The 27,481-nt window shown below is 33.4% G+C and overlaps 2 protein-coding genes and 1 long non-coding RNA gene across 10 annotated transcripts in view; 2 read left to right on the top strand and 1 right to left on the bottom strand.

The window, feature by feature from the left end:
- Nucleotides 1–27,481, bottom strand: part of LOC105253211 — an 86,210-nt gene that overhangs the window by 5,660 nt on the left and 53,069 nt on the right. Inside the window, exons 2-3 of the long non-coding RNA XR_002192636.2 lie at nt 18,313–18,581; nt 8,634–8,830 (exon numbers count right to left, since the gene is read on the bottom strand). This is a non-coding gene — a long non-coding RNA (uncharacterized LOC105253211). The remainder of the gene's footprint in view (nt 1–8,633; nt 8,831–18,312; nt 18,582–27,481) is intronic.
- Nucleotides 1,171–11,442, top strand: LOC105253210 (facilitated trehalose transporter Tret1). 4 transcript variants are annotated; one of them, XM_011261079.3, is made up of 8 exons: nt 1,708–1,774; nt 1,946–2,172; nt 2,374–2,464; nt 3,204–3,371; nt 8,655–8,854; nt 9,185–9,598; nt 9,732–10,309; nt 10,548–11,442. In XM_011261079.3, exons 4-8 carry the CDS (start codon nt 3,337–3,339, stop codon nt 10,872–10,874), a joined length of 1,554 nt encoding a protein of 517 aa, XP_011259381.1. In that variant the 5' UTR covers nt 1,708–1,774; nt 1,946–2,172; nt 2,374–2,464; nt 3,204–3,336; the 3' UTR covers nt 10,875–11,442. The 4 variants fall into 4 exon arrangements, with proteins under 4 accessions (XP_011259382.1, XP_011259380.1, XP_011259383.1 ...); XM_011261080.3 differs by lacking the exons at nt 1,708–1,774; nt 1,946–2,172 and adding an exon at nt 1,171–1,282; XM_011261078.3 differs by lacking the exon at nt 1,946–2,172 and having other exon boundaries at nt 1,703–1,898.
- On the top strand, nt 12,746–22,012 carry LOC105253208 (ras-related protein Rab-3). 5 transcript variants are annotated; one of them, XM_011261074.3, is made up of 5 exons: nt 16,796–17,308; nt 17,388–17,621; nt 18,873–19,085; nt 19,327–19,617; nt 20,135–22,012. In XM_011261074.3, exons 2-5 carry the CDS (start codon nt 17,496–17,498, stop codon nt 20,288–20,290), a joined length of 786 nt encoding a protein of 261 aa, XP_011259376.1. In that variant the 5' UTR covers nt 16,796–17,308; nt 17,388–17,495; the 3' UTR covers nt 20,291–22,012. The 5 variants fall into 5 exon arrangements, with proteins under 5 accessions (XP_011259378.1, XP_011259379.1, XP_011259377.1 ...); XM_011261076.3 differs by lacking the exons at nt 16,796–17,308; nt 17,388–17,621 and adding an exon at nt 12,746–13,181; XM_011261077.3 differs by lacking the exons at nt 16,796–17,308; nt 17,388–17,621 and adding an exon at nt 15,025–15,306.

The raw sequence follows: 27,481 nt of genomic DNA, 5'->3' as shown, positions 1-27,481 counted from the left end.
GAAAAATGATCTTCATATTTATTCGCGAGCAAAAAGTACATATTTGCACATTTCATTGAAAATTGATCTCCCACTGAAATAAAATATCAGTCACACAATTATACTCTTATACTCTATATAAAACAAGCAACTTAGTTAAAAAGAAGAAAGAGAAAAAGAGAACAATAACCACAATATAATTACAAGTTGTTAATCACATATGTGAAAGAAAAACACTGAAAAAACAAAAGAAATAGGGAAAGTTAATGAAAAACAAAAAACCAAGCAAAATTAATGAAAAACAAAAAACCTAAGAAAATAATAATTAAAATTATTTATCTATAATTGACTTTTTTGTTGACGCCAAATTAAAATTAAAATATTTCCTAGAAGAATTTTCAAACATAGCGTTACACACAAATTGTGAAGAATAATACAATGTGGGACGCATAGCGGCATGTTATTATCGTTTCGCAACGGTACCCATGTGGCGAGACATTAGCCATCACTTTTCAATCTCTATAGTAATGAACAGACGTAATAATGCACATACACATTGCTTGTAATTTTTCTCTAGAAAAGCATATTCAAGGAAAGCAGAAGAATGTCACGTTAAGTTACATTATGTCTTTTTAAAAAGAACTCCTTTTTTTTATTTCCTTTGCTCTTGAAACTGCAGGATTCGAAATAATCATTTTTTATCTATGTTATATATGCACGCTATATTCATATTTTTATTCATTTCTTTTTTTTTATTTGTCGCATACATAACTAATATTTTTTAATATTCCTTTCAATATACATGAACACAGATGAAATAATTACTTAATGTAATTAACAAATGAAATTCGCAGAAAACTTCTTCGCAAAAAAATAAAAATTATAAATAAAATTTATCTACACGTGTCAGAATTTGCAGAATAATGTTAAAAAAAACTTTGGAAAATTCTTGTTTAAGTATAATTCTTATTTAAGATAATATTTAAGTTAATTGAACAAAATGTTTGCGTGACATTCGTGCGTGAATAAAATGGTTGTCACGTTACGTGACAAATTGTATAAAGGAAAAAATTCTGTATTTTTTTAGGGACGTAAAGTGCAAAATATCATCAATTTTCTTAAATAAACGTTAATTCAAGTAAATTTTATAAAATCAATCCTCTCGCGTTGTCCTGACAGTCGCTCGTAGCGTGTACGGTGGATATGGTGGGTATAATTACGACAAAATGACCGGAGAAGGGAAGAGAAGAGGTCATACGTATGAACGCGTATGTACCGATTCAACGTCAATCTCCGTTGGAAGGTAGATGTCGAAGGAGGGAGCTCAAAATTGAAAGTACAGCTTGCTCGTGGCTTTCGCGTCGCGCAATGTTTAGTCCGTCGCGACGTTCCGATCTAATGTAAACCGGCAATCTCTTCACTATTTTCTACCTACTTTCCAGTTCGACCGTGGTTTCTTCTCGGGTGGAATCTTTCGGATTATTTTCCCTGCGAACGACACGAAATTCCTCGCTTCGCGACAAGACACTGCAGTTTTCTCAGTGAACGATTTTTCTCTCTTTTCTCTCGCGTTTTTGGATCGGCTAATGCGAGAGAAATTTGTTTTAAAGACAGAGAAAATCCAGAAAGAGACCTTTAAAATCTATTGCCACTATGAGAATAATTTTTTTATTAAAGATTTTATTAAAGATTTAAAGAAACGAGGGTAGAAGAGAAAAAAAAGTGCAATTGGCCGATAATTTTTTAAACTTCTTTGCGAAACTTGATTTACGAATCGATATTCTCTTCAGTGAAAGTAAAATTTTTTTCGACATAATTATAAATTAATTTTTAAACGAGAATGTCATATTTAGAATTCTTTTGGCTATTTTCTTCTTGTTAATGAGCCATATCAATATACGTATATACATATGTTAAAGGTGTGTATTTTCAAAAAATTAACTTATCATAATGATAAATATTTTAGATTATCATCGAAAAAAGAAATTTCTACTGTAACTCCTTATATGACAAATATAAAAGACGAAGCGAGTATTACAATAGAACAAAAATGTTGAACTACTAACTACTATTAATGTTCTAATAGCCAGCGAGCTTCTCAATTATCTTACTATGACCTTCGTCAAATCGCATTTGACTGCAATAAAGAAAAATGACTGCTAACAAAGAAAAATTTCAAAAATTGCAAAAGTTGTAAGCATAAAAAATATTCCTTTCTTAATCTAACAAATTATAAGAAGCCTTATCACAAATATACTATCAAGTATAATATGTCAGAACGTTTTTATACTTCTGGCATTTTTAACACGATGACTTGAATCGACTTGAATAACTTGGAAAACTTGAATTTGATAAAGTAACGTTAAGCTATAAAAAAATATTTGTTTCATTCAGTATCATGAAATTACAAGAAAGCTGACTGATTTTCCGCGAAGTGGAAGAAGCGGAAGAATTGTTAGTGCTTTGTCAGGACGCTTGCAATCAAGTAAGTATGAAAATCATCAATCACAACCAAACTCTTTCCGAGTGAAAGAATTTTGTATGACAAGTAGATGTGCATCAAGATATATAAAAGAAAAGTTGCCCTCTATATGAGATCTTAATGTAATATATATTGAGTCATTAAATTTCTTTATGGATACAAGATATTTCGTAATGATTTGAACTATCTATGAGTTTTTTAAAATATATTTATATATCTTAAATATATATTAAAACTTTATTACATATATATTATTATTCATTACATAATAATAAGTAATTAAAATAAAATAAAATAAAATAAATAAAAATAAAATAAAATAAATTAAAATAAAAATAAAATCAATAATAGATCATCTGCTCTGCTAGAAATTTTATTCCAAAGATTACACAAATTCGCAAAATAAGTTCCTATTAATGTTTCTTGATCTAGCTACTTTTTAATCTCTAACGTATCATTTACGTGCAAATGGCATTTCTTGTATACTTTTCAAAATCGTACGCTTATCAAATTTAAACACAGATATTGAGGCTACAACGCGCCAAGCATGTATTCGGCTCACTGAACTTTTACGATTCTTTATGTAACTTTGTACAACAAAGCTTGCGATTGCGCGATTTTCTTCTGCTCCTTCTGCTTGCGATTCTTTCCTCACGCGTTATAAGTTTAAGCGCTTTTACGCGAGAAACGAAATCAGTGACTTTATACAAGAATCTAATTTTACATTGTTCTGCTTCGAAAGGAGGTCATCCTTGCACCAACACCGCCGTCCTTCCTTCGATATGCAACGGAGAATCTGATACGCGTGAAACCGCAAGCGACTCACGTGCTCTAAAGACCCGAAGATTGAATCGCAAAAGGATCGAGCCACAAAGATGGCAGCATCCGAATGCGTAGAAAACGGAAAGAGGTTCGTCGTACTTGAATTTTATATTTTGCATTTTAATGACTTATGAGAATTCTGTGCAAGTATTCTTTTAGACAATCGGAACATCGCTAAAAAAAACTTTTTCTCGAATGAAAAGAATGTTGTCAAAGAAACTGATTGTTCTGCCCATGAATATTTATGATTATGATAAATCATTTTTTTATGATGTTTAAGCGAAGTTTAACCTCCTCGTAAATGAAGTTATAAACGTTACGAATAAGATATTAAGATCCGGAAAAAAATACTGTTTTAAAAAAGACACTGTTTTTAAAAAAAAATACTCTTTTTTTAAATGATAAATAATCCGTAAAAATTAATCAAAATCCGTTTACCACGTTTCATAACGAATTTTCAATCTTGAATGTATATGAGATTAATCGACCTCGAGATGATGGATGTAAAGAATTAAGAATTTTAAATTTAAGATGTGATGTGCAGTATCTATAATAATAGGTTTCGAGGTAAACTATGACAAAAAATGCGTTAATGACATAATTGTGTCGATTTCCGCGAAATCAAACTTTCTGACGTTTGCGTAATGTGAATTATCGTTTCACAGATACTTTTAGGCGATTAAATATTTACGTATATTATAAAAGAAATGGCAAAACATTATTTTCTCTATTTTTATTTTTTTTCCCAATATTTTTTGCGTAAAAATTATTTAAAATCTTGATTTAAATCGATAATTTACGTATATATATATTTATGAGATCTATTATTATATAATATTATAACCACGGTGGTTATAATATTATAAGTCACTGATTTATGAAATTTATTATTATGTAATATTATAACCACAAATACAGTCATCGTTACCTACTTTTTATCGTTTGTTCCATCGAATTTCACTAGAACCCACTCTATTTTCATTGAATTAATATGATATAACAATCTAGTTAAATCTTAATTGATAAATTAATTTTAAGAAATATAAAAAGTTAAAATATTATTTTTAGGAAAATATATAAACAATAAATATCAATAAATTAAGAAAGAAAACTATGCAAACAGCTGTTGCATCTTTCATAAATTCATGAATTGTATATTAGTTTATATTCGCGATTCATTAAAATTTATAATGTTGTATAGTCGCATTAATCGTTTATGCTAGATATTCGTAACAAATGTATGTATTTTTTAACTGTTAAAAAGGGATATCTCCACGAATAAGTTTAGAGCTGTCAGTGAAACTAAGGCATTAGGCAAATTGCAGGAAGTAAAGTATTATTGAATTCCCGACCACATAATTGCTAACAATTTTGTCTTTTTTGTTCATTTTGTTCATGTACTATTCCGGCGTACGTCACATATACTTACATAATATATACATTTTATATTTTGAAAAAACAAATACGCGTACACCGAATTACAGCAAAAAAATAATGCAATAAAAATGTAAAATTAAAGGTAAAAAATATTCTAAAATTTCTAAAATTTTGTCTGTTTCATTCTGATCGTAAGTTCGATAAATTTCTAAATTTTCACTAGTTATTCATTTTTAAACTTTCTTGATCGCGATAAATGGATAAATAAATGTAAATTTATTTATTATTTATTACATGAATTTAGCTAACAAAAATGTAAATTTTATATAATTCAAATGATGCGCTATCAATTAAGGATGTTATCAATAAATTATTATCGATAAATTGTTATTGATAAATTGTTATTGACCAACATACTATAATTGTATCTCTATTTGTAAGTAGGTCACTGGCCGACAATCTTATTGTATTAATGCCGCTTTTGTGCATCGAGACTCGTTAATATTCTTTGCGTCAATCAGAAACGTGTCTACGAGACGAAACGTCTTTGCATGTGGCATTCGATTAGATTTGGCGATTTCATTAATAGAAATTTCATTAATATAATAATAGTTTCATCGGCACTATGTTAAGCATCGTCGCAACGCATTATAATACAGAGTGTTTACAAAACTCGGAAAAAAACTATTCTGGGATTTATTGCGCGACAACATAACAATGGAATTCATTAACCCATAATGATACTAGTTATTTTCAATTATAAGGATCGCACTCGATTATGATATGTATCTTTTTTTGACGAGTAGCTGCCACGTAAGACTGCATGTAAGCTCGAAACGGAAATATTATGGAGTAACGTTTATCTACGAAAAGAAATAAAACACGCAATAAAATATTCTATGCACGTATTTTACGATATTTCTCATGCCATAAATGTTCTTCAGAAATGTCTGAACTGTATAAACTTTGCAGAGATGAAGTTGCTCTTCTAGTGGAAAAAAGATTTTTGTGAATATAGTAAAAATGTTACAACCAAGTCTTTGTTGTTTATTTAACGTTGTCCGGATCTAAACGAATTTTCCGATAACTTATCTAACATTACGAATGTTTCTAAGTGAAGATACACATTTTCTGTTAAAAATAAATATTGTGCCGACAGTAAAATATTCAAATAATAAAAATTCGAATAATAAAGATTTTATCATATTTTAATATCCATTATTATGACAAAGTAAACTATGAAATAATGGCGAAATCTATATACATACGTAGTAGCTGAGTGTTGTTGAGAATCGACTGATTTAAGAAACGATCGTTCCTAAGTGTAGCCTATAGATAAAATCTATTTTCCTCTCAGCAATTAATGTCGTAAGATAATTATTTTTTTTTAATAGAATGGCATTAAAGTGTTGACGCAATATTACGCGCGTGAAGGACACTAGACGATTAATATTTTAAGCGCAATTAAAGTCGCATCCGAGTTTAATTGGACTAATATCGTTAAGTATCATTTAACAAGTCCTTCGACATATAAGGAACCCTAAAATAGTTATAACCAAACGACAAATTTTTTTAAATCATATTTGACTCGTCTGCGTTATATTTTTCAAATGGAATTTTAATTTATATTAGAAGTATTTAATGTTTAAAATTAAAAGAAGTTATGAAAAACTAGCCATTAATCTGAGATTCGTTAGATAAACTTTTTTTGTTGAGGAAAACGCGTTTGCAAATCTTACATTATTGTCATACCTCAAACATAACTTGTAAATTTACGCATCCTTACTCTTTCCATCTACACAATCTCTTAATAAAGACTATAAAAAATGTAATGCGTGAATGCACGTGAAAAAAAACGTATTTATTTTTACATACCCAAACAGGTGACAAAAATGAGGTTGCGTTGCATGATTGGCCATGTTACATCATTGCCAAGCTCGTTTCATTCAGAATGAGAGAATAGCACGCACCCGCGAGCGACATATTTTGCCTAAAGCCAATCGTCGTACATCGGTATCATAAATCCATAATTTATTACGGACAGAAAAAAAGAGAGAAAATATTGCACGAGTATTTTACGCGTAAGAAGATGATTCGGAAGAGAATGTTCACCGCGACCTTGTGTAAATCCATTCACGCTAATCGTTGAATTGTTCGCCGGTACTTTCGTGTGATGTTAGTGGTTTTAAACTGACATGATTGGACACACAAAAGGTGCCTCAACTGTCATTGCATTTATGTAATCATCACGCGTGTTCTTGAATGTTTGCGCAATGTAACATGTGGATCAGCATAAACCAGTTTTTTTTACTAACGCTTTTATCAATATTTTACCAAATTTTAATTTCTTATCTTTTAATACAGATGTTATTAAAAAATGAGGAATTAAAATATTGCATTTGTGTGTAGTAACGAGACCCTTCCTTACATTACATATATTGTAAATAATTTTATAAACATTTACTTGTATTTTTTCATAAGAGAGAAATATCTTCTGGATTATAATTTATAGTATTAACATACGTATTAAAATTATAATTTTTTCATGTATTAATAAAGTAAAGGCAAATGTACTATGACGCCGCGTAATAAAAGAAATGGCGATTTTTCCTGTTTCTAATTTACTGCTAAAATTGTTTTTGTGATTGTAAAAATAATTTTTAAATTAACATAATATGCGGAGGAACGTAATTTAAAAAATATAAAAATATTGACATAAGAGGAAAATTGTCAATTAGTTTAATAATTAAAAATAATCTATGATTAAAATATCTATTAAAAAATTATTAAATTATCCATTGACGTACAGAAACAGTTTACGAAAAATTTATATCTTTTTTTTAATGCACATAAATCCAAGAATTATAGGTAGATTGTTACGCGAGATAACTGAAATTCAGAACTGTTGCAGAGAGAGAGAGAGGGAGAGGGAGAGAGAGAGAGAGAGAGAGAGAGATTATCGCCAAAAGCAACGCGATTACATCAAGTGAAAGGCTTTGTAAATGGATCATCGATTATGTCTTAACAAGATGGAGAGATTGCGTTTCACTGAACTCGCGCGTAATTTTGTCAATATACGAGATGTCATGTTGTTATCTCCATTCTATTTCAATTTGTATTATATATATGCGTTTGTATATGTAATTATTTTTATTAAATTTAAAATATGATAATGTATTTTTAAATAATTTATTATATGTATATATTTCTGGTTAGAGATTTATACATAACTTTAAAACCGTTACTTATTAATAGCAATATATATTTTATAAGATAGTTTTATATGTTATTTTTCTTCAATTAATTACAAATACGTGTTCAATCGTTTTTCTTTTTGTTCCAAATAACTTTATTCGATAACGCGGACTTGTCAGGCTTTTATTTCGACTGCTAACGATAAATTATTGAAAGTCTATTTAAAATCGTTTATTTGACTGATTAAGGCCCAGTTCCACAATCCAGTTAATCCGAATTTAAGTAGTGAATGGACCAAATCAGGACCCAGTTTAACGTATTAAACTCGGATTAATTCGAGTTGTGGAACCGGGCCTAAGAGTTCAATGTGGCGCACATGGACTTAAAGACCTTTATATGCTAAATTCTAAGATCTTTTACTGTAACGTTAAATAGTTTCAAAGAACAATAATTTTAAACGAAAAATTTACGTAATATAAAACAATGAAATGAATATCTAAAAATCTAGATAAACTTTTATGAAACACACAGTGATTATTGCATTTTTTTATCGCTGATACGATAATTTTATCATTATTAATTTTTATTATTATTATTTTCTTAAATTACGCGCAATCGTCGATTTGATTATCATTCGTTATAAATGAAACTAGATATGTCTTTTGTTAAGAATCTTACATTCATATTTAATAAGCTTTGTGTTTTATGTCTCCCCCTCTCTCTCTTCTTAATATTTTCTAAATAATTAATTTAATTAAAATATACATTACATATATACCTTTTGTTATGTGTACTTTAGGAATGATGACAAGATGCCGGTCGAAGTGGCGTACATTTCCAAACTTCGGCAAGCAGTACCACAATGTTGTGCAGTCGGTGCCAAAAATTTACTCCTGCTTACCTTTGGTTCAACTTTAGGTTTCTCGACTATCCTCATCCCAGCGTTAAAGATGGAAGACACAGACATCAAGGTTACTACGGAAGAATTAACATGGATTAGTAAGGATGCTTGCAAATATAATTGAAAATAACAGATTTTTTTAAAAATTTCTTTCAAAATATACATATAGATTTTTTTCAAACCTTTGGCTTTTTATAAAATCAGTTGCTCATAATCTAAATCAATATTAATTAAAACTTATGTATGACAATATTCGTAATATTAAAATTATTATATGTATCATTATATTTAAATTAATATTATTGCATTTAAATTGTATCTAGATTTTCTTTCTCTCTTTCTCTTGTACAATAAATAACTAAAAATATATCATTAAATTACTTTATATTTTGTTTACATTTTTATTATTAATATATTTTCTTTTACAGGCAGTTTAAATTTATTTCTCGTGCCGATCGGTTGTCTCGTGAGCGGACCGCTGTCGCAGTATTTGGGCAGAAAGCGAACGATGATGTATACGAATATCCCGTTTGTGATTGCCTGGCTGATATTTTATTATTCGAGCAATTCTACGATGTTGTTTACCGCGCTTGCAATGACAGGTCTGACAGGTGGTTTCTTGGAGGCACCGGTCCTGACCTATGTCGCCGAAGTGACTCAGCCTAACTTGCGCGGAATGCTGTCAGCGACTTCTTCGATGTCAGTCATTCTGGGTATTTTCACGCAAATGTTGAGCGGTAGCCTAGCCCATTGGAGAACGGTGGCGATGATCAATTTGATTTATCCGATTATCTGTTTCTTCGCTTTGTGCTTGGTGCCTGAAAGCCCACACTGGCTCGCAGGTGATCACACAGTCGAATTATATTTACGTATTGTACAATTTCTTCGTCTTTTTTTTCGTAGTATCTGATTTTTACTTCGTTTTACAAATTTATTAGTGAATTTAAATTAATCGTCACACTCGGTTTTTTTCAGCCAAGGGTCGTTTCGCGGAATCGGAAAGCGCTCTCTGCTGGTTACGGGGTTGGACAAATCCGCCGCAGGTACAAAATGAGTTTCAGATGATCTGCGAGACGGTTCAGAAGCCTGCCGACAATACCGATTCCGACAAGAAGGAGATCTGGCGATCCTATACCAAACGCACATTCTACATGCCCTTCATCCTAATAAGCATATCTTTTTTCGTCAGTTCCTTCGGTGGTGGCGCGACCCTGCAGACCTTTGCCGTCGTGATATTCGAAAAACTCAAAGCACCGATCGACAATTACACGGCCACGGTGTTTATGGGCGTCGCTCAGTTGGTCGCCACCATGATCTGCGTGCTGGTGATCCATTTCTTGGGAAAACGCAAGCTAGTCTTCATATCGGTCAGCGCTAGCGGTCTGTGCCTCCTCGCTACCGCCGTCTACGGTTTTTTGAGTGACGCCGATTATCTGGATGGGGTCAGATACACCTGGTTGCCGACTACTCTCATGATTGGCACCGCTTTCGCGACGAATTTTGGAATCAGATTGTTGCCTTGGATTCTGATAGGCGAAGTGTTCCCGGTCGAGGTGCGTGTATTTTTTTCAGTAATCTTCGCTTTGATTCTTATTAATCTTATTTAAATCTTTATTTAAATTAATTTCATTATATTGATATAAATTAAAAATATAAAACTAATATAAATTAAAAGTAAAATTAATTTAGATTAAATTTAACATATCTAGATTGCACTTATTTTTCAAGCGCCTGTTTAACGCATTAGAAATCCTTTATTCGCGAATAATCATGAAATTCACTAATACATAGGTACGTAGCACCGCAACTGGCGCTTCAGGTATGGTCGGCTACATTTTATTATCGATCGCGAATAAAACTTTCCTCTACATGATGAACGGCATATCGCTCTCTGGAACGTTTATTTTCAACGCTTGCATCAACTTGGCCGGCCTGTGCTTTCTGTACTGGATGCTACCCGAGACCGAGGGCAGAACCTTAAGAGAAGTCGAGGAACATTTCGCCGGTATACAGAATTTAAAGGATCGACCTAGAAAAGAGCAACACGTCACCAAGGAGAAATGGGCGGCCGCGAATCCAGCGATCGTACACGACGAAAATATCGAGAGTAGATTGTAGATTCGCAGATCAAATTGATTATTGATCTGGTCATTCGAAATATATCTTGCGTTTCGCGAAAATTATCGAAACTATTTTGTTTAATATATAATGTTACGCAAATATACGTAATTGTATATCTTACGTAAACGTATATCTTTTTTAAACGGATTCTTATATAATCTTGAATGATATTTGAATTCAATCAACTAATAGTAATGTATATATTTAAATGCATGTATAATTTATTTTTTACTACGTTTAACGCGAAAGCGAATAATCGCATAAAAAAGTTCATTATCATTTCAGTAATTTAATGCAATATAAAAAAATAAATGCATATGAAGATTGATCGATTGAAGCGATATAGCAAAAACAAGAAAATATAAACGATTAAATTATAATAATTTCGCTAAAGACATTTCTAGGAAGAGTTAAAGTGATGTGTTATTGTATATATGTCTTATTTATTTCGTAAAAGGAATTACAGTTGTATAAAGCATTCCTAACATCGTTCTACTAGTATCTAATAAATATAGTGAATGTCCGAAAAGATGTATTACCGCTTATAGAAGCTTTTTTTTATTTCGCCAAAACTTTTATATTTTATAAATATATATTTATTTAATTTCAATATATATCTATTTAATTTCTAAATTATTAATTTTTGTAGAGAAATAAAGACCATATAACATTTAATTATAAGTGGAATTAAACTTTTACTCTCCCTGTACTAACGAATAATAATAATAATTATATATATCATTCTTCTGTGATGAGAATTGTACGAAAATTGAGATTATTATTAAAGGGAAAAGAAATATCTAATGCTTAAGATGCTATATCAATTCTGATTAATAGAGTATCTTAATCTTAAAGTGATTATTGGAACCACTTGACACCAACAATAGGAATAGAGAAGAACTCGGTTCTTCGATTATACTGTAGATGGAACATGTAGTCGTTTTTATTTAAAAAAACAAATTCATAATGGGATGATATATTCTGTCAATACACATTAAAGTAAATTATAATGACAGATTTCAAACACAGATTCTTTAATTAATGTGAAATGGATTTTTTAACAAAAATTTTTGATACTTAATAATTTTGATGTTACATATCATAAAGTTAAGTAAATATGAATTAATTTTGTCTCTAGAGAAAAAGAGGGAGAAACACACACGAAAGATATTTAATTCGATTAAAATCTTTCGATACGACTTTTGCCATTAAAAATTCATTGTCGAAAATAAATTTGCTCTGTATCTTTCAGGCTATTATAAAATCACGAAATCGTGTACCTGTGTTTGATCATTTTTATCTTTTTATTTCTTTTCTAACGAGATTATTTTAATTACAAAATTCAAGGAAAAAGCTAATATACTTTATAATACTTTCTCATGTTAAAAATCTCCTTTTTCGAATCAAAATGTGCGGTGAACAATTAGAAATACAGAGATTTTTCCGACTTTTTAATTTAAGAATTTACTTCCCACCTTTATGTTTGAATATTATTTTAGAAAAAATAATTTTTATCGAGAAAAAAAATACTTGAAATAGTTAAGAAAATAGTTAAGAATAACGGTGATTCGCATGTAAAAATCTCGCGCGGGAGAGATCAAGACGAGATTCAGGGCGCCGGATCGAAAGTCGCAAAAGTCGACTACGAGACGAGAGTCATCCGCGGCCCATATCCCCGCGGATCAACAAGTGTCCTCTCTCTCTCCCCCGACGAACCCGGTGTGCTTCTATTCACGATTATATTGATGTCAGTCGGGGGTTGTCGGCGGCGCGCAGACGCGGATCCTACTACCCCCGCCGGATCGTCGTCGACGACGACCCCCGCCCGTCGTCGTCGGAATGGTCGATATCTTTAGCTATATAGGAACAAGCGACTCGGGCGGTTTACGGTGGCCGTGCGCGAGACGCTTCGCCGAGTCCGAGCAGTCCACCAGTCTCCTCGCCACTGTAATCTCTGCCACTGAAATAACACCCCCTGCGTGCATCGTGTGCTGACCGTGGTCCGCGATCGCGAGAGCGCGGCTACATCCGAGAGGGAAAACGTCCCCGTCTGCGCTCCTCTCTCGTTCGCATCGCTCGCAACCCCCCTCCCTCCCCTCCTCCCCGTCGTGCGCGTTAAATATTAATCGATCGGTCGAGCCGAGCGCAGCGCAGCGCGTGGTGCATCCGTCGTCGCATCTCACGTCGCATCGACAGCCGAATCGGCGCGGGATTTCCCAACATCGACCGTCATCAGGGAGAGCGATCCGTCGTCCGCCAAGGGAGACAATCTCCTTCCCCGTTCCTAGGGAGTGATTCTTCCAGGTGACACTTTGACAGTCCGCGAGAATCTTTACTTGGCGATCGGCAGAAAGTGTCAAGTCGAAAAGGAGGAAGAGAGAAGGAGAGAGAGATTTTCCTCGAGGAAATAAGCTCGTCGCGATAGCTTGCTTATTGATTTCTCTCCAACTATCTCTCTCGCTCTCTCTATCTCTCCCTCTCTCTCTCTCTCTCTCCCTCTCTCTTCTTTCTTTCGATCTCTTTTCATTCCTGCCTGCTTCTCTGTCTACTCCTGTTCCTAAAATAAATCGCTTTATTTTACTTCGTTTTCTCCTTTTTGATTTTAAGACGTAAAACGTGTAAAAATTTGATCGATACATACGGATAATCGCAATTTTATCCTTGCCAGTGCCTTTCTTTCTCTCTTTCTCTCTCCCTTAGGTACATATTTAGACTACATTTGTCACGTACGAATATCAATGTATAAATGTCAACTCGACGACAAACTTGTTTTTAGCTTTCTCGCTTTCTATCAATTGTGAAAACTGCGGGCATGATCGCCAGACTTTTCATTCATTCAGGCTTACTTTCTGCGTTTCATGCGACGTCGTAGAATCGTCGTGACGTAGGTGACCATGCTCCCTTCCCTCTCAATCAATTCCAAAAGCCTAAGTTTATTTATTTCGCGTCGACATTTCTTTCCGAGATTAGTTAAAATTTGGTGGAACCATGTTAAGATTTCGCAGAGAAATCGCGTTACGTAAATCAATTTTTCCCCGCAGCTTTTCCCTCAAAATTAAAGCGAGAAGAGCCGAGATTAGAGGACATGCTGATAAGTTAGTTACCTGTCGTGCAACACCTAGCTGCATATCCGGTCTTTGTCACCAGATAGTTCATCGGTAATTCTTCGGCGTAATTAAGATGAAAGTTAGCATTGATTCTTATCATTAGTCCTTTCGAGAGATATCTGGTAGATACAAACTTCTTATAAGAGTTTTATTGATAAAATAACAAAAAAATGAATATTTTATTAATTATAATATACTAACATGACAAGTATTTTTAACTTTTTAAATTTGTAAATTTTAGTTGCTTTATTTCAATTTCCATCTCTCTCTCTCTTTTATTTATCTAATTTTACAATAGCTAACATTTCGCCGTCTTTTATTAGCTTATCCAAGATGAACAATTGTTCCCTAAAATTGATAATTATTCGTGATTATTTTAGGGAAGAAATGAACACGCGAGACATCGGTAATCAGTTGCGCATCTCGATGGGATTAATTATTCGTTTTCGATGAAAGTAGCGGGGGAGTCGTTTAAAGACTCGATATTTTTGCGCTGACGCGCGTGTCTCTGACGTAAACGAGGGCTCCATCTTTCGCCGCCGTTCATTCTGCCGATGCACTGAAATCGAAACTACGTAACGGGACGGGCGGCGCGAGAGCGCGAGCGTGGGTGGGCACCGGGTGTAACAATCGATTTGCCTCTCCGAAAATATTTGCTCCCTCAATGTCGTTCTCCGTCGCTGTCGTCAACGAGATCGACGGGATCGCGGACGTGATTGCGAATACGGATCGGATCATTACGCGTCCGTAGACTATAATAATTGCGCTCCCCCGCGATTCCAAGGCGATTCTCGTGTCCAAGTGTCAAAGTCAAAGAAAAGATTTGTCTTCCTCTACAATTTTTTTCCTCTACGATTTTAATTCTAATCTCGAATTTTATCGACTATTACATTATTCTATTAAATTATTTTATTTACAAGTTGAATTTTTATATTTTACAAAATTATGTTGGATAGAAAAGTAGCTCTTGTGAAGATGTAAATACACATCATTTTAATGAGGTTTTTCTTAAAAAAAAAAAAAAAATATGCTGTAGAAGAGATCCAAGATTTAAATAACTAAGAAAATAAAAGGAGTATCGAATATTACTTTACTACTACGACTTTATGTTTTGGCATTAATAATAAAAAGTCACTTGGGAATTTCGAGCGAGCCAAGTCGCGGAGAGGAAATGGACTTATCCCGTCGCCGTGCCATCGATTTTCCGTATCTGCTTGACCTCCGTAAAACGCCCGTCGCCTCAATCATCTGTCCACCGACAGACACACTCAATTACCCATCGTCACAGAAATCATCGTAACGCTACGCAACAATGCGCGCAGGTAGTGCAGCGTTAACATACTTACACCTGTTTCTTTTTTACGAGAACCGACTGTGTTTAACGTTGACATGACATATGGCGACCGATATCGTTATCGTACTCGGAAAACCTTGTCCTACTTTCCTCCAACTACCGTAATCATATGTGTGTTGAAGCGCGTGTATAAGTACGTGACGCAATCTTCCGGATGAGATTTTATCCTTTTATTGCGCGCTTCTCGTGAATAATTATGTATATATACAGTATATCCCGCGCGATCGTCTCGATCGGAACCGTTTTAAACGTTTTCGAGCAACAATACGCGAAACGAAAAGACCTGTCGATTTGAAATAAGTTGAGGAAAATTGCAAGTGACCTCTCCCGATCGACAATGTCAAGATGCCAATAATGTTTCAATCATATGTAAGCGACACTAAAGAATTGGAAACTAAATTTCATTTAAAAAAAAACTAGAATAAAATTTAAAAAATGTAAATATATATATATATATTTTTTATATATAAATATATATTAAAGTTAAAATTCAGAAAATTTCTCGTTTCTCAGAAAAAAAATTTTTTAATTTCATATTTTCAAACTGGAATTTATAATAGCCGCAAAAAATTTCGCTCAAAAAAGTAGAAATCAATCCGAGACTTTAGCTTTGAGAAATATTATGATTTTTCATATAAAACTTGGAGTTAAAGAGCAGCGAAATCACGATCGTACACTTTTTACTTCTGAAATAACTCGCGCGACGAATCGAGCGTGAAATCGATAGGGACCTGCCACCGGATCTAAAAGTTTCTCGGTTCGCCCGCGGTTTTACATTCGCGTAGGGTATTTATAGCTCTTAATTCACCGATTTATTTCTCACTGTGAGTATAGCCGTGTAACTTTGACGAGTCGGTAATCGATGAGTTTCGCAACTTCTTTTCATTGTACGTATTCTCCGCTATGTCTGGCGTTACTTCTCCATCGAGAAAGAGACAGAAAACAAACTACGAAAGACATCTTCGTCAATTGTATAAATTACATTGAAATCAAGTTTTATTCTTCCCGTAAAAGTATCGATCGTATTCCTTCGCGAGAATTTTAAATAATTTTTAACTAATTCTCTCTCTCTTAAATATCCTTTCTGCTTAAACAATTTTTATACCCACAGGCTTTGAAAAATAAATATTTTTTTCTCAAGTAACCAATGAGATGCAAAAAGTGAATAATAAAATTTCACTTCACATTAATCCAATTTCACACACATAGATATAACTCTAATATAAAATTTTAATTTAAGGCAATATTTATATAACAAATAATTGAGATTGTATGAAAAAAAGATGGTTGACGCGAGCAAACAGGTATTTCCACAAAAAGTCACGGATAAAATTTGCAAGATTTCAATTATTCATCGAGCAAATATTCAAGAGAGGAGTGAATTGAGGCGACGCGATCACGACTGTACGCACCTGTGCGACCGCAGACTATCGCAGGTTTGATTATCATCATCGACGCGTGCGTGCGGAAGAAATATATCGTACGTCGAAAGAAAGATAGAAACCGCAAACGTGGCCACGTCGCTCGCTAATCGTGTCGACTTGAATAATTGCCGTTCATCGTGAACATAGTGCACCTCCTACAACAATTTCCTTCCTATTCAATATCACCCATGAATTATCCTCAATTAATTAATTAAGTGCAGTCGAGTGATTAAAAAGACAATATGTTACATCTCGCGTAGGCGTCAAAGAGGAATATATGGTGCTCGTGATGATAATAAATACATGTTCGATAGTAATTATAACGGCCGATAATCCTCGAATGAGCTGGTTTTCGAAGGCAAAATTACATATATAGTTGGATCAAATGTAATCAAAGTGTTGTACGGACATCGTTACTTGATAATTCTGTCGAAATAAGCTGTTACACGCTCTTGATGAAACGATTAATAAAACAAGACTAGAATCGATTAACGAAGCAGTTGATGAGTTTTAGTTGACGAAACGTGTGAGGCGTTTGATTAAACGGTAAATAAATTAGAGCGTCGATGAAACGAGATCACAAAAGGCGATTTAAGATAAATAAAAGTCGCATAATAAATTGCAGTTAATAAAACGAGATTAGAGAGCAAGAGAATTAGCCCTGTTAATGTGATCGAAGACCGCAATAAAGGAAGAGCAAAGGACGTGACAGATCAATCGAGTGTCGCATGTTATGTGTAAAATGTCGAGGAAGTGCAAGAGCGCATCTTCGCCGGTCGAGGATTCCGTTTTCGAGCTACGTACGCGGATGGCCCGGATGCTATCCATCGTCGAGATTACCTCGCAGAAGAATAATACGGTATCGGAATATCGACTCTCTCAATATGTATCTATTGCGTTTCGAGCAAAAGAAAACCTAAGAGAAACAAAGCGCGCGAGAGAGAATTCAATGGACTTCAATTAAGACCGTCCATGCGCGATAATATTGACGATTTATAAACTCCACGATCGAGTAATTTAATTTTCCGTCTGCAATTTAATTGACGAGAGATTTATAAGACTAATGAATTACTTGATGGTGAAGCTGACAATTGAGACAATTGAGATGGTTACATACGCAAGATGTCAATAAAATATAATTTTCTTTTAATGATTTAAACTTTAGAAATTACTATTCTAAAATTATTTAATCATATATAATTTTTGATGTCAATTGATTCATTTATCATTCAGCGACATCGTTAAATAAAATAAGTTAAATTAAAATATAATGTAATGTAAGTATTTGTATTTTCAGAAAAAGAAAATTATATCCAATATTATTTTGTCAGTAAATTCTGAAAAATTGTGATTTTAAAATCCATGCAGTTTAATAACTATTTAATATTTTCTACTCTAAGTGATAAATCAACTTTTGATAAATCAATATACAAGTAATTTTCTTTTAAAAAAATAAAAGTGCAACTTACAATGCCTTTCATTAATGCCACAGAATTGATGAATCAAAATTAAATCTCCGAATAAGATGTTAACTAAAGTTGTATACTGACCTTTTCTCATGTAGGGTCTTTACATATTGCGGCCTCCAACTTTTCGATATTTTTATCCAATATTTTCTCAAACGTGATGATGCGGTCCGATAAACTGCGACGAATCATGCATCGTAAACATGCATCTGTTGCATCGAGCGGCTTCTTCTCTTGACCATCACGGACGTAATTTTACGATGCAAGCACGTGCAAAGTTAATCGAAATACACGAGCCTAGTCGCATTATCCTCTCTCTCGAATCGTCGATCCGTGAATGAACGCCACAAAATCTAAAAAAATAATATATATATGTTATTTCGATGTAAACATTTTTCTATAATCATTAATCATACTATTATATATATGATCATAAATCTAATTATTTTCTAATTCTTTTTTTAAGACCCTTTTTTAAAATTCTGCTTCCAAGAAATTAATAATCTTTTTACGTAATAATTCCTTTTAATTTATACAAATTTAAAAAAAATAATTTATACATGTATATTTTAGGAATTTTTTTATAAATTTAAAAAATGTATAAGTGAAAATTATTAAATTCTCTAAAGCAAATTTTTTCGCAGATGGCGCGCCAGGATGGCAGAGATGCCGCGGATCAGAACTTTGATTACATGTTCAAATTGCTGATAATCGGCAATTCATCCGTTGGAAAAACCTCCTTCCTCTTTCGCTACGCAGATGACTCCTTCACTTCGGCTTTCGTGTCGACCGTAGGGATTGACTTTAAAGTGAAGACCGTCTTCAGACATGATAAAAGGGTCAAGTTACAGATCTGGGTCAGTATATCTTTATTTGTCCATTCACGTATAATATTTTTCGATAATCGTACGCGCATAAAAAATAGTTATTTGGATGCATTATGAATGTATTGCTTCTGGATTTTATTGCAACTTTTTCTTCGCTTATTTTGCAAATATCACGTTTACATGCATTACTGATTACATTTGATTATTTTATATAGAAGTGCATTATATTTGTCGATTCCTCGATTTATTGATTGATTGATTATCCTTACAGGACACGGCAGGTCAGGAGAGATACAGAACGATCACAACGGCCTATTACAGAGGCGCAATGGGCTTCATCTTAATGTACGATATCACAAACGAGGAGTCCTTTAATTCAGTCCAAGATTGGATCACACAAATAAAGAACTACTCGTGGGACAACGCCCAGGTTATCCTCGTGGGCAACAAGTGCGATATGGAAGAAGAGAGGGTAATTAGTTCCGAAAGAGGTAAACAGTTGGCGGAACAATTAGGGGTACGATTCTTTGAAACCTCAGCCAAGGAGAATATCAACGTTAAGGTATGTATATCTTGTGTGTTACAAAAATTCGGTAAATAAATCGTCACGAGTTGATAAATGAGATTAAATTCTCGAAATATATTTTCACAGTTATAAAAAATATTGACAATTAATTGGTACCTTTAATTGTAAAAGGAAAAACTAAAAAATGTTTTTTTTCCAGTTTTCGTTGGTTTACATAAGATAACGTACAAAGTATAATTGCGCAATTAATTTAGAATATTTGTAGTAAACTAATAAAGTAACGTATTTCCTTCTTGTTTATAAAATAACTTGTTTCAAAAAATTCGAAATAATTCGGAATAATTCGAAATCGAGCGATTTTATAAATTGTTTTTACTCGAGTGGGAATAATTCAAAAATCCTCGCGAGAATTTTTGAGAGAAGTGCGGTCCCACACAAATTTCTGATATACAATCCTGTACTTTATGGTGCCGCGAAAACGCGCGGATATCGATCCCGCTTGTCGCGAGGTCACACATATGATCGATTCTCTCTCTCTTTCTCGTTTCAACAGGCGGTGTTCGAGACGCTGGTGGATATAATATGCGACAAGATGAGCGAATCTTTAGACAATGATCCGACTCTGATGGCGGGCGGTATGGGCCAGACCAAGGGTCAACGACTTACCGATCAGCCGACCAATCCAGCGAACGCTAACTGTAATTGCTAAAAAAAATGCGATGACATGCAGAAGGGAGAAAAAATCCAGAGAGATCGTATGTGTGTGTTGCACGTGTGTGTTGCGTGTGTTAGACAGAGAGGAAAGGGAAAAAAGGAAGAAGTGTCGTGTGCGACGCTGGCGAGTTAACTAGTCCACTTACTTCAACGTTCCTTCGTTACGTTATTTATTTCGGAGGCCGCCTTTTTCGTTCTCTATTTCCTTTCATTCTTTCTCAGCGCGAAATGATATGTAAAATGAATCTAATGTATGCTATAATTATATATATAAATATATATACACACACATAACGATTGTGATCATCGAGGTGCGACCAAATTGGCCAATGATCGGCCGTGGTCCTCCTTTCGGTTCATCCATTTGATAAGAGCCAGGGATGGACTTCGATAAGTTCAAATTTCCATGCCGCAGACACGCTGATCATTGCATTTTCTTATCAAAAATATACGTAACATTAATTAGGATGGTTATTAATGATATCAGTTTACAGATTGCTCCTTAGATTATTATAAAGATTGCTTAAATTTATTTCTTATTTTCTTTTAAAGAATCAAAGAAGGCAAAAGATTTAATCTTTGAAGCAACAAAAATTAAGCTTGAAATATCTGTGCTTTTTTTCACAATCTTTTCACAAACTTGATTAAGAAGTTAACTTTATAAAGGTAAATTTTAAGAAATATCTTAAATTTCACGTGTTTTATGCTAAGATTGTTATGCACATTACTGCGTGTGAAATATGTGTCTTTTATTTATTTATTAATTTATACTAGACTTTCATCGGGATTATTCTCGCGTATCTGTTGCATCGAGATCTGAGCTCAACGAAATAATGCAGGTTTTGATTTCTGTTATGCGAAAAAGAGAGATAGAAAATTGCGCGAAGAAAAGATATTAGGAGTACGAAGATACTCGAAGATTATATTGTTTCGCGGTTGATAATAATTAATGACGACGATCGTTATAGCGGGAACAATGTTGCTCACTCGATGTTTGGCATTATAGATTCATGCAGAAATATCGGGCATAACCGAAGGGAGTGACTCAAGTTTGTGCATTAAGTAAAATGCGCCCAAGAAAGTCTGACAATAAGCGTCAATCATTCGATAAAGTTACACAAATTTAGAATTGATTAATTGGAAATGTAATAGAATCGAATTAACCTTTTAGCTTCTTTTGTCTAACGCAGATAATGCAAATATATGCGAAATTTCGTTTTTTAATATCGCTTTAAAAATGAAATTGTGCGAATTGTAAAAAAGTACCATTTTAAAAAATATTCATTTAAATATTTAGTCCTATTTTAAAACAATTTATGTTTTATTGTGGCTAAAAATTGAATGACAGAAACAAACGGTTAAACATTTGCGACAATCTCAGAAGATGAAAGGTTAAATGCAAAAGCAACATAAGATACGCGAGCAGTTGTTTTAACGATTATTACATTAATATTCGTTGTAATTCACGTGGAAACGATTGAATAAATTTCACGTGATCAATCTATAATCGAATACTCTATAAAGGAAAAAATTATTAATAAAATAAAATTATAACATAAAAAAATATATTTCAATGATTTAAGGTAAAGTTACCTAATATGAGAGCATTTTTGAAAAATTAATAGCAAACTAAAATAAATGTGTAATTAAGCAAAATCATTGAATTTTTAATGGGAAGTATTAAACGTTTACGTCTGACATAAAATAAAGATAAAATTGAAAGAATATATTATTAAAAGAGTATATTACATTAAAAATTTTTAAGTATATAAATTTTTTTAACAACATTCCCAACTATTATAACATGACATTCTGTTGTGAAAAATGTCAGCAAGCGCTTAAAATATTATTTAATCATTTAAAATTCAAATAAAATAAAATAAAATTTTTTGCCTAATCTTGGATCATAATGAAATTATAAAAAAACAAATTTTAAATCTTTAACTAGTTTATAAAAAGAAAATGAACATTAAGTAATCGTTTATTTTCCCCATAATAAGTAACATGAATGATTTCAAGGAAATTTTGTTTTTTACTACAAACAACTAATTAATAGAAAGTTATACCACAAACAAGAAGCTTATTATGTAGAATGAAACTAATGATATTTTTTGCAAACGACTCTCAATATTCATAACTTTATGAATATCCAAGCAAAATAAAATTTTAACCGCATAATAGATAACTTTACCTTTTTCTTTGAAAACTAATTAAATAATATCTTACTGAAAAGAATCTTTTAAGTTTATCTTCTAAAGAAATAAAATATCTCGTTATCCAAACTTTTTCAACACTTGAAATATTTTTTTAACTGGTAGTATTCGATTATTCAAGCACAATCGATGATTCACTGATGTATACTATACTCGCGGTGAGTATAAGTCTCGTAATTTAAATATAAAGCGACAATGACGATGCCGATCAAATATGCACAATTTATTTTCATTCATGAAAGTCCGAGTATCTTAAAATTTAGCGTTTGGATGCTAAATGTATTTTTCGTTGCGACTGAAGCGCATCTTCGCAGACACTTTAAGATGTCATTTATGCAAATTAATTATAATGTCAAACCTTCCTGACATTCCTGAAAAGTTTTTGATTTTATCGATATTTGGTTTTTTATCAATCTTGAACTAATGTAATTTCTTTGACACCTCGTGACAAAGTCTCTTCTGTCGCGCGTTTCTTTCTTTTAGAGACAATGAAATAATATTTATCAATAAAAAGCGATAAGAGAGTCATATCGCGAGAGAAAATTTTCATTTCTGTAGTTGTTTTTATAAGTTTAACCAATTATCTACCTAATTATCCATCAAATAAAATGACAAGATTACGAAAGAAAACGTCCCTTCGGTAAAAAATGTAAAGCATACAATTTAAATCTTCGAATTTTCGAGACAAACGCGATGTCGCGTTATAACGTGTAACGCAATCAGTAATTCTCACTCGGCGACTTTATACATTGTATCGACCTCGAAATAGTACTCTGCGAAATTATTTAAGCAATGGCGAATGTCAATATCGGTATCGACGAAGATCTAGATAACGATAGGGCTGTATTCGACGATACCGCGAAGCATCCAGAGGGGAACCAGGAGCATCGATCTGGCGTCAATTATCGAGGAGTACCAGCGTCCCGCTACTATTACTACTACTTCAGTCGTCATCCGGCGTTAAAAATCTATCTACCTACCTACTATAGGCAAGCTGCCCTCTGTACATAAGTGAGATAATAAAAACAAAAAGGTATCTATTATATATCACTGAATCTGTAATAAGGTGTAATGTGTAATGCGTTAATTTAGCGAGAGAAACATGCCAGAAGTCACGCGACCCGCGACACCGGACGCGGTTAATTAATTGACAGGATGCGATTAATCGATCGCAAATTTGGCGAAATTGTTGCGAATCGTCAATAGCAATCGCGTCGTCGATCGAGCGACTGAGAACGAGAAACGGGGACAATTTTCATCTCTTCTTTTATGGACGGAAATGTTCTTCCGGTTGTCGCGGGTATCTGTATGTATGTATTGTACGGTGTGTAAACTGTACTATATATATACGCCTAATATTAACTATAATTACATTAACGATAAAACAATAATCTATCGATACAGACACGTACACGCACGAGCACACACACACAGAGACACACACACATGAATATATCACACCAAGAAAAGGAGTAACACAACACACATGAGAAAGAAAAATTCACATCACAGGCGTTACGTTGACGATTTGTAAAACAGTTGTATTCTAAATAAGCTGTATACTTGTAGCAGAAGTCTCAATCATGGATGTTTTCAACGACCGCTACGTCGTATATGTTAATTATACGTGTATATGTGCACAATCCGTTAATGACACAAATCCCGCGAGCGAGAGAGAGAGAGAAAAAGAGAGAGAGAGAGAGAGAGAGAGAGGAAGAGAAAGAAAGAGAGAGAGAATGTGTGTATGAAAGTGTATGAAAAGTGTGTGAGAGAAAGACAGAGAAAAAGAAAGAACGAGCGAAAGAAAATGAGAAAATGTAACACAGGACATTTACAATGAAAAAATTTGACGTAGCGACAAATGTAAACAATATATATACATATATATTTAAAAAAAAATGACAAAACTAATTGTGTATCATACGCGTTGCATGTGCAATATGTACGCGTGCACGTAAGAGAATCGAGAGAGAGAGAGAGAGAGAGAGAGAGAGAGAATGTGTGCGTGTGTGAGAGTGAGAGAAAGAGAGACATACAGAGAAAAGGAAGAAAAACGAGCAGTGGAGTAAATCTATAATTTGCAATACATGTACAAATCATTGACAAACAATTCGGAGGACCAATTGGTAGATGCAATTGGCAGATCGCTCATCGCAATCTCGCTCAATTGTAACACGACTCTCGATTAGTCTTCACCCCAATTCCACTATTATTCGCCCTGCAGAAAAATCAACGAATGAATCGACTTTTATCTATTAAGGAAAAATATGCAATTTGAAAAATCCATTCGGATGTATGTCTTCTTAAATATCCTTTCGGCTTTCTTTCTATCGATAAAAAAAAATATAAAGACATAGAAATTTAAAGCCAATCGGTCATAATTCTGAGATTCGGAAAATAAAGTCTTGTAGATTCTTTCGTCTTTCTTTCTGCGAGGCGTTTTCATATCATCATATCAACTGAATCCTCTGGTCAACTAGCGGGATATTTTTCGCAAAAAGGAACGTATCTTTGCTCATGTCGCGAAAGAATTATCGAGTGTTTCGCAAAACAGCCGGCGAGATCGATCTCTTGTTATAAACGTCGATACGATAGGGGACACTGTCAATTCTTTTCGTGAAAAAGAGAGAAAGAGATGTGCGAGTTTACGACTGCATCGTCGCCTACCTGTCATTCCTGCCTTGCATAGCGCATATCTTAAAAGATTCTCGGTCATTGTCGCTCGTCGATCTCGAAATATCCGATGACTTGCGATTTATCGCGACGGAGATTAATTCTCCCCTCTCCCCGAATATTTAGGACGATGAAGCTTCATTGTACGCCAGTGTATCAAGCATCGATCATATATATAGACAGAGCTTAATTGTATAGAAACAAATACAGTCAGCGATAACGATTTTCTCCACGGGAGTAACGTTGTGCCGCTTCTTGCGTTTCTTTCTCCAACGAACCTGCTCCAACGAATGTTCCTCAAGAGGCGAAAGGTAAGAAGAATGTGAAAAAATATTTAGAAACTCTCTCTACGCCCAAATATTTAAGTAAGAAAATTAATATTTTAATATTAGCGTGCGATAGATTTTTTTTTCATTTTATCGATGAGAGAATGCTTACAAAGATGATCAGGGAAGATTTAAGCTCAATTCGAACAAATTCAATTTTAACGCTGATTATAATTATTTCTAACTGATCATAATTATTTCACGCGTGAAAATTTGGGAGAACGTTCAAATTCGGGTAATTTAATTCTTTCTCTGCTCACACACAGCATAAAAATAGAAACGCGTCATTGAAAAGGTGCACATTACGTCCCTCTCTAAAATTACGTGCGAATACAAAATTAGAGCTCAAAATCCGGCAGACTGTCGTAATTGCATCCAATCTCACTGACACTAAATATTTCGGTGATGAAAGGATATCCATTTTACGAGAGATCGGGAAGAAATAAAAAAATAATCATATCGAAGAAAAGAATGAAATGTCATTATCCGTCCAACTACGCTATTTTCTACTCTATTAATGTTTTTAATATTTTTAATTATTAAAAAGATGAGTGTAAAAAAATTGGCGATAAAATTTTGTATATTTTGAATATTAAATTCTATTTGCTGCTGCTCCACTTGCAATTTATTGCAAGCAAAGTTTGGAAATAATTGAGTTAATATATAATTGTCGTTAACAAGATACAGAATATTGTTATAATGGATTTTGTTATATATTAAATTGTCGCAAAATTTTATTTCAAACACCATGTTTTATTTTTCAACTACGTTGCTTTATTATCTGTGTTTAAAGTTTATATATTTTTTCCACTATAAAATATTTTGTAATAAAGCATCGAGATAATGGGCACTTTAAAATTCACAAAGTAATTATTAATTATTGAAACATTTTCATAAAATTTATAAACGACGCAGATATATCATTATAAATAAATTATAGTGAGAATATCCTCCTGAAACTTGGCAATCGTCCACATGAAGTCTCGACACTTTTAATGGCTATTATAGGTACAAGTGGACATTTATGATGTTGTAATGACAATCAAAGTACAAAAAAATTATAAAAATTAATTTGTGTGTATCTTTATAGAAAATTACCAAATTTCACATAGAAAATGTTCATCTATCAAATAATTTTTTTCAATCTAAAATTAATATATATATATATATATATATATATATATATATATATATAATTTAATAATCTATTAAATTATTTAACATTTCGAATATCGCATGCGTATCGAAAGTGTTGACAGCACGATTATTAATAAATGCTTGCACAATATTATATTAAATCTGAAAGATCGAATCGAAAAAGGCGGATCGAACTTTAAGGGCGGATAAAGGCAAATAAGAGAGTTGTTGGCCGCTGTCCTTGGTCGTCCAAAAACGTAGCGACGCCGCCGCAAATAGATTTCTTGGCAGCAGACGACGACGCGGGAAGCTCGATCCTCGCTCCCGTGTCCAGGAAAAATCTGGCGCCCGCAGCAACGACATGCACTCGCGTTGTTGGCCCTGCGAGACGTCCCCGATGTCGCATGCCCGATTGCACCGGGAAAACATTCGAGATATTTGCCTCATTGCCTCTCACCCTATTGCATCTCTCTTTTTCTCCCTCTCAATTTTTCTCTCTCTCTCTCTCTCTCTTTTGCTCTTTCGCATCGACGACGCGGAATCGCGACGCGATGCACTTTGGGAGATCCTTGGCAGCTCGTTGCAATTTGATTCTGTCTCGCCCGAAAACAAGCTCTAGCATTGTAGCTATTTTGTTAACGATCAAAAGTCGAGACAAACGAGACTCGTAAATCATTACGGCTACAGAAGCATCTGTGAGTAACTTTTCTATAAATTAACCTAGCTTCTTTTTGTGCGTAGAATAATTAATGAAATGGTTCTGAAGAATAGATTAAATGCATAGAGAATGTGTTATGTTTGATGGTGAAAAAATATATTATCTAAACTATTTTATCA

This window comes from Camponotus floridanus, unplaced genomic scaffold, assembly GCF_003227725.1.
Source record: "Camponotus floridanus strain SB8 unplaced genomic scaffold, Cflo_v7.5 scaffold37, whole genome shotgun sequence".
NCBI lineage: Eukaryota > Metazoa > Arthropoda > Insecta > Hymenoptera > Formicidae > Camponotus > Camponotus floridanus.
This window is presented reverse-complemented; position numbering and strand designations above follow the sequence as displayed.